General features: G+C 27.5%; 1 protein-coding gene across 1 annotated transcript in view; it reads right to left on the bottom strand.

The window, feature by feature from the left end:
- LOC113388362 (neuronal growth regulator 1-like) overlaps window positions 1-4834 on the bottom strand; it is a 176340-nt gene extending 171506 nt beyond the window's left edge. The window contains exon 1 of the mRNA XM_026625748.1: window positions 4794-4834. Coding sequence (XP_026481533.1) covers window positions 4794-4834 — 41 coding nt within the window. The remainder of the gene's footprint in view (window positions 1-4793) is intronic.
- Between the last annotated feature and the right edge of the window lie 3793 nt (window positions 4835-8627).

Genomic DNA, 8627 nt, shown 5'->3' with positions numbered 1-8627 from the left:
CAGCAGCAGTAGTAGAGTAGTAGAAGATCCTTCGTTCGTTGGTCCTGGTAACTTGATAATTTGCAGTTGGCAAGAATCTTCTCTTCTAAGCGAGTTATGTGAGATCGTGTTACGTGCAGGCATCCACGTCAACCCAAGGTTTCTAAGTAGACCATTATACATAGACACATGGTAAATATATATATATATATATATATATATATATAAATATTTATATATAATATATATATATATAAAGCGAGAGGTTTTTCTTCAGATGGTGAAATAATATAATAAAATTGTTTCTTGGGCATCCATCCAGTAATTAAAAAACAGTTTTAATGAAAAATGTGTTTTTATTTATAGAGAACATACGTTTCGGTCTGGATTTGACCCATCTTCAGTGCTACAATTAAATAATTCAGGGTTACAAATTAAAAACAATATAAAAAAATACATAATTAACAGACAAAAATAAGTAAAACAATGTATATGAAAAGTATATATGAAAAACAACCATAAAATAAACAATGTAAAGAAACTCACCATACAAATAAACTTTTGAAAAACAACACAAAAACACAAAATTGCACGAAAATAAATAAAAGTGAAATAAACTGTTTTTTAATTACTGGATGGATGCCCAAGAAACAATTTTATTATATATATATATATATATATATATATATGGACAAAGTAATAATAACTAAAGCAATTAAGAAACTCAGCCCTTATTGATCTGTAGGTTATGGTCAACGTCGTCACCGTCATTCAATAGAGTATACTAAATTTTTATTTTCAGTATATTTTTATAGTCCAAATTATTCATATTTATAGCCATTTATTTCTAATGTGTATTTATTTATAACCAAATTATAATTTAAACAAGATGAAAGTGGCATTTTGCCTTAAGTCAAGTTTTTTTTAATTTTAATTTTATTCTGCAATCTATATAAATATAATTACATTTAGCAGAGAATGCCGACAAGTTGTTTACAATGAATTGTTTACAAATTTGTAGATACCCCCAGTGGCGTATCTACTAGAGCTAATATAAACAAAAAGAAAAAACTAAAGATAAATGGAAAAAAGACAATAAAATGTAGTAAAATCGAATTATTATAGTTAATTAAACTATATTAGATCTCCAGGTATTTTTCTGTTAAGCCTGGTCGGGTGGCCTTCCTGGTATACACGACATACTAGTTGGTTAGGATGGACGTCAATTTTGTTCCTATAATTATTGGCAACCATTGATATATGTTCTTGAATTGTAGGTTGAATAATATGTGTCTTCATGGTGGATCCATATTGACGTGTAGCGAGAAGCGATTAATATTTTCCGCAGGAATTTGTTTTGTGCTCGTTGTATTATGTTTATATTGCTCTTTTTAGCAGTACCCCAACTCTTGCTTTTTTTAGCAGTACTTGCCGAAAAATGTAATAATCGACTTGATCAACCAAAATTGAGATTTAGATATTTAGCTGAAATTAGCAAACTGTTTATTTCAAAAATAGAGTTTAGCCTCCAAATCTTAATATTACGATTTCTTTAAGATTTAAATTTTTAGTAATTTATTATTTTAATGGTATTGCACAGACACGTGCTTGTATATTCTAAAAGTGTAGTTAATTATTCCAAATTTTAATGAATTGACAATGTTTGACTTATCAAATTACAAAAGCAACTTTTGATACACATTTGGACTATAATATTGTTTTGAGTCTTGATAGATTTAAAAAAAAAATTAAACTATTTGCCGTAGGGCCGTAAAATTTTAGTATGTCCTATAAGACCGTGATATGTATACCGTAGATTTTTTTCTAATTTTGAAGAAACGTCATGGCTGATCTTTGTCCAAAATTAATTAGCACAACTCCCAAATCGAATGGTTTTTGAGTTTTTACGATTCCGAATTTTTAGCTAAAACGTGAAAAAATTTTTATGCTATTTACAAAGAAACGGCTTGTCCAATCATGCCAAACTGACAAACGCTAGTCCTTATCGAGACCCATAGATTGGCTTTTGATTGGCATAGAAACCGGTCGACATACACACACAGACTTTTTCCAAATTTGGTCTTATTCGATTCAGAATGGCTTGAACCATCGAAGAAAACATAAAATTGGTGAATTCGGTATTTTTGGCGAAAATAAACTTTTTCTTGGGAAGGTTAAAAGTGTATGTGTGTGTTATTTATAATCAAAAAAATATATTTGATATTTAAAAAAATTATTACTAGTATGGCTATGGCATACCTCAGAAAAATTATATAATATCGTATAAATTATATAATATTGATATTATATGTTGTCTGAAAAAAAAATCAATTTTTTTAGTTTCACTCACTCACACACAAACTATCAAACAGACATATAAATTATTGTGATAAATTGTACTGTATCAATAGTTGAAGAAGCTCTCCAATGAGTGATTCGTTAATTCTGTTCATTTCTACAACGACGTGACAGAGATAAAAATCTTCAATATTATTTTTCAAAAGCTTCTTTTCTTTCTTCTTGAAATTGTTGTTTCAAAGTTCTAATTTTCCATGAAAATATTTTTCTCAAAATTTTTAAAGTACTCAAAAATAAGTTTTCTTCAATGTTTTCAAAAATTTTGGAGCTTTTTGTTTTAAGGCACGATGCACCATGCACCAAGTTCAGTAAACCCTCCTATACATACTTACCGAGTCGTAGTAACGTGTAATTTAGAAACCGCGCTGTAATAAATAAGCTGACAATAAATCTTATATTAAAAGCCTCTTTATCTTTTTAAGCATTGTACAACACCTAGTTACAATAGTTATTTTCACAAGTTGCGCAGAAAAAAACTTATGGGCCATGTTTTTTCAATAGTTGTTGTTGTTTGATTGATTGAATTTTGAAGGACCAATTTGTTGTGAAACACTTTAATTATAACTTTGTGTTAATTTCATATTAATCACAAGTTATAATTCTATTTACATTAATTTCAATGGTTTTAAATATCGTAATGATTGACTTTTTTATGATGATTTTGAATTGCTTAAAATCCCTACGAAACTACGGGCCCAAACTAACTGATGTCACCTACCAGCCATGTCTATGTCTACTATGCTCGTGACAATATAATTCGTTCGTTAAACTAAATACTTCTAAATTACTATTATTATTATTATTATTTCTTTCTTTGTTTATTTTTTCTTTTTATTTGTTTTATATAACTGTTATTGTTATATTATTAAAATACTTAATAATTATTTAATTGAACACTTACAATTTAAAAAACAAAAAATTGAGATTTTTTTTTTTTTTTTTTTTTTTTTCTAGTTATTATTTTCATAAGACTGTTATTTTTAAAATACTTAATAATTAGTTAACTAAAAACTTATAATTCAAAACACTTTAAAATTGTGAAACAAAATTTTAATTTTTTTATTTTGACTGTTATTGTTAAAATACTTAATAATTAGTTAACCAAAAACTTATATTTAAAAACACTTAAAAATTGTGAAACAAAATATTTCCTTCATCAAAATACCTAAAAATTTGTAAAAGAAAAAAAAATTGTAAAAATATTTAACAATAATAATAAAAATGATAATGATAATATTAATAATAATAATAATTACAATAATATAAGATACTTAAATTTGTTAAAATATCATAAAATAACCTAAAATTTGTTAATATTGTAAAAGTATGTATTGTAAAGCTTATTAAAATTACTTATTAAATTTTTAAAAAACACTTGTAACAAACAAACTAGTTATAATAAAAAAAAAAATTATAATTAAGTAAATATAAATAGGTTTATAGTAAATAAATTAAGTAATTAAATAGCTAATAATTAATTAAATTATATTAAACCTATAAAATATTGACTTAAGCCTTATTATAATATTAAATATTATACCGACGGCTTGTAAAATTAATAAATAAATAAATAAATAAATAAATTGATTGCATTTTGTTTGCATCAATATATAGCATGCTTTGATTTGGCGCGGACGGGCCAGATGAACGGAACCCGCGTTGTAGAAGAATAGCGTCTGTAATTCTTAACACGCTCTAACATTTCGCTAACTACAACATAATCCTTAGGTCAGAAGGCATACAAAGTATTATTATTAAAACAAACGTTTGAATCGTAATTACACCGAGCTAGAAGTGCCAGTCGGGCCACTTAGCCCGCGCTCTGGTCGTTTAGTGTCGGACTACGTGACTGCAATGCCCGCAGCCACAAATCTAACAGTTTATGCAGAATTATAGCAGTTGTAGAAAAAAACCTTAGAGATGGGTATATGAGATCAATGTAATAAGTAATTGAACTGGTGGTATGCGACATTAGGTCAAACGAAGCTTCACGTGATATAAGAGCAATATCTTACATGTTATATGAATTGTTGTGCACCCTTGAGCTAACCACAAATTATGTTGTGGATCCGTTGCCAACAATTATGTTGCGTCACGCCAACGATGTCAACATTTATAATTAGGTTCTTCTGCTGCTAACATTAAGCCTTTATCACTGTGAAAATATTTAATTAAACATTTGAAGACGTTTATTAACTTTATTTACTTCATTATTCGGTTACACTTGATTACAACTTAATACACAATTAATATATTGAAGTGAAGACTGATTTGAAGTGATTAGAAACTAGATTAGGAATGAATGGTGGTTTCGTCATCCTCAAGCTTTTATAACCTCTGATGATGACGTAACCATCCTACTAGAAATGTTCATTGATTCATTCCTATTTATTTAGAGACGCAAAACCTTACAAAACCGTTACTCTGACTTGCACGTACGTGTTATCTTTGCATACTTTGTTGCAGGGCTATGCGTCATGCTAACTGCGTTGTTCATATTGACTGTTACATAGAATTTATAATATTATTTATAATTATTACAAAGGGATGGATACCACTACAGAATACAAGTTGTGCACGACATTGTGCCAAGGCAAATCGCTGAAACTTTCGCACTGAAAAATTCGAGTGTTTTCAAATAAAATAATATAAGCACAGAAATTTTTATTATTCGAATTTTAGAGGCAAATCATAAAAAGCTTATGAATTAGACGACGACGTTTATATATGTTTACAGAAAGTGAAAAAAAAGTTTAAAAATCAGTCAAATTCAAAATGAAGGACATTGTCTAATATTTATAATAAATATACATTCTGAATTGCAAAGTTGAAATTCTAGCTAGAACCCGAATTATTTTGGATATTAAAAAAATTTTGTTTTGGAATTTTTTTTTCTTTTCGCTGTTGCGCTAGAATGCAAGCGGAATGTTTTTTTGGATTATTCAAACCGGAGCCTCCATTCTCTAAAAAACTCGATTGCCATTTTCTGCACTTTTTACTTTGTATCTACAAAACGGATGGATCTGTCATTGCCAAAACTAATCAGCACGTCCCCTTATCAATAGGAATGGAATGCTTTTTAAATCATTAAAATCGGTTATTCCGTACGCCCGAAACCGTCGACGAACAATTGTATCCTCACATAGATTTTTTCTAAGGTATGCCAAAAAACCTCGAAACGTGAAGATTTTTTTTATTTTTTATTTATTTTTATTTTATTTTATTTGCCTACATTTATTGCCGATCAAAATAATATACATTTTTTAAGATAATATGCTGGGTGTAAATTCATTCAAGAGATTATCTCCTATGAGATATCCCTCTTGTTTTATTTTTTGACATTTTATTTAAGATCGTAGGTCCATTATTTTTCATTCTTCGAGTAGGAGATTCCTCGCTTAATTCATTTAAATATTTGTTTAGGTGACCTGGTAATTTTTCGTGGTATTTTTTGCTGAAACGTGAAAAAATGCAAAAAATTTCATTTTTTATTTTTGACCGTTCATTGTAACTTTTCATATGAAAAGTTAATAATCAATAATGAATAAAAACTGGCCAATGAATAATTAATAACAATTGATTCAAAAATAATTAAATTTATACTATGAATACCAAAAATTTCATCATTTTTATGATGATCATTTGATGTTTATGAATTTCATTGTAAAATTTCTTGGAATTTAAAAAAAAAACGACTTTTTGATAACTTTGAAATTTTTGAAGAAAAAATATTTTTTGAAATAACGTAATTTTAAATTTTTTTATATCTTTTAAAAATTTTGAAATAATTTAATTTAATCGATTTTTTCCAACTTCTGGAATTTTTTGAAAATGTAAGATTTTGAAAAACAAAAATCAAAAATGTGCTTTTTTGCAAGGTTCGAGTTTTTTTCATTCACCAATTATACAAGTTATTTGAATGATTTTTCATAACCATAACTCCGCAATAGCTAGACCTGCCTTTTGCAAAAACTACTCTGTTTGCCAATGCGGACCAAATATTTTTTGAATCTTACAAATCAGTTGTCCCATATTTCGCAAATGTCGTGGACAATAATTATCTTTATATTCATTCATTGATCCTTATAAATTTGAATCTGCATCAATATGAATCAATCGTTTTTGAATCATTAAAATCAGTTAATCCGATTATGTTGTACCCGAACATAAATACATACACAAAGATATACATTTATTTTTTCTAAGGTACTCTAGAATTTTCAAAAATCTGTGAAAAAAAAACTAATAGGAAATTTTTCATTGACGATTTTTTCAAGTTACTATACTCACCCTGAGGAATGTAAATATTAAAAAAAACATTTATCTAACTTTTTTGGCACTTTGTGGACATAATTTTAAAGTTACAGTATTTTCGACAGAAAGCTTGTCTTGTGCTATTTCAACAATAAAAAAGTAACAATTCATTTATTTAAAAACATTTATAAATTGAACAGTATTCGGCCTTTGATAACGATTAAAATTCTATTTTTTCAGCAATAAAAATTTCATGAACTATGACATTTATCTTAATAGATATTATTTTTTACTAGCACTACGCTAATTTGAATTAACGATCGCATATGTGGCTTCTCGTATGAGAACCATTAATGAAATTCATGAGTACGTGCGTTCGTTCCGTTCGTTCGTTCGCCAGTATTCTAGAAATAGAGAACTATGCAGGAATTCTCCACTAACATATGAATTTTTATATCGGAATTCAAATTTCTTGCTCTTGCTCAGATCATATTCGTTATTGCCTGATCATTACATTATATTTTGAAAAGTTTTCGCTGTCTAATTAATTTTAGAAGAATTTGTGATTGAAGTTATTCACGTTCTTTTGTTAACTGAAAATATTTTATATGTCACTTTTTTGCACAGAGCTTCAATTATGAACATTACATATATTAGGAGAAATACGGAAAAAACGACACAGTGACCATATTTAAAAATTGGCTATTTTATTAATCAGTTTAAACGTGTGCTACTACAAAGAAGACAGTTTTAACTTCCAGTAGGGTAAGTTATTGTATTCGTCCAAAAATCGAAATACAGAGATGTGCTGATTAGTTTTTGGCAAAGGCAGGTCCAGCAGTTATGGAGAGAAAGAGCAAAGAGTGCAGGAAATAGAAATCGAGTTTGTGAGAGAACGGAGCATCCGATTTGAATGATCTTAAATACATTCAATTAGTAATGATTGGGAGAAGTGGTTATTAGTTTTTCGCAAAGGCAGGCCCAGCCATTTTGAAGATACGGAGCTAAATGTACAAAAAATGGCAGTTTTTGAGAGAACTAAGCGTCCGATTTAATTGATTCAAAGAACTTTCTGCTTGCCTTAACAAAATAATTGGTTTTGGAAAAAAAATTTGTTTCATTTTTTTTTTAATTTTTTGTATATCGAAAATAATTCAGATTTAATTTTTAATTTTGACTATAGTTCTAATATACTTTACAAATAATTTCAACTTTGCAATTCAGTTTATACAATTCTTATAAATATTAGACAATGTTACAATATTTATAATAATCTATTTGAAAACATTCAGTATTCTTCGAACATTTCGTTACGGTACGGGAAGTTCCAGCAATTTGCCTTAAGGCACGATGCCACACACCCCACTAGTTTTAAGTTCGAGGTCAACTATTTTTATTTTATTTTTTTTAATACGGGATTGGCAAAGTACAACACTTTTGTTTTTAAAATACTTTTAAATATTTATTTTTATCGAGAATTGTCTATTTTTCAAATTTTGAGACTATTTTTTTCATTTCAATTTTCTATAATTTAAAATTGAAAAAAAACATAGAACATCTTTTACATAAAACAGCCTTTTAATTTTTACCAAGAGCTTTTCACTCCTATTTTTTTAAATTTTGGAATCAAGTTTTTTTTAATTGTAAATTGACCTATTATGTGATTTAATTTCAGTTGAGATTCTTTTGAATTTATGAAAATGCTTGAAGGTTTAAAAAAAAATTATTGAGAGTTGTCCAACGCTAACACTTTATTAAATTCTGGAATACATTTTCTTTTAATTTTGACTTTTAACTTTAAAAAATGCATACAATTCTAAATTTTCACCCTCTTTTCACCAATCTTTATTTCGTAATAGATATTTTAGTAATCGAATAATTTTTCTCCAAGCTTTCTGTCAGTGAGTATTTTTTACGGAATTTTGAATTATATTTCCAGATTTTATGGTAAAATAAATTTTACTTAAAAAAAACAATTTATTTTTATCAAGGGTAAATCCTCGATCCAAAAAAATAGTGAAATTTAATACTAAAAT

The sequence above is a fragment of the Ctenocephalides felis genome, unplaced genomic scaffold, assembly GCF_003426905.1.
Source record: "Ctenocephalides felis isolate EL2017-DRISC unplaced genomic scaffold, ASM342690v1 CF-g0.4_SCAFFOLD_03572, whole genome shotgun sequence".
NCBI lineage: Eukaryota > Metazoa > Arthropoda > Insecta > Siphonaptera > Pulicidae > Ctenocephalides > Ctenocephalides felis.
This window is presented reverse-complemented; position numbering and strand designations above follow the sequence as displayed.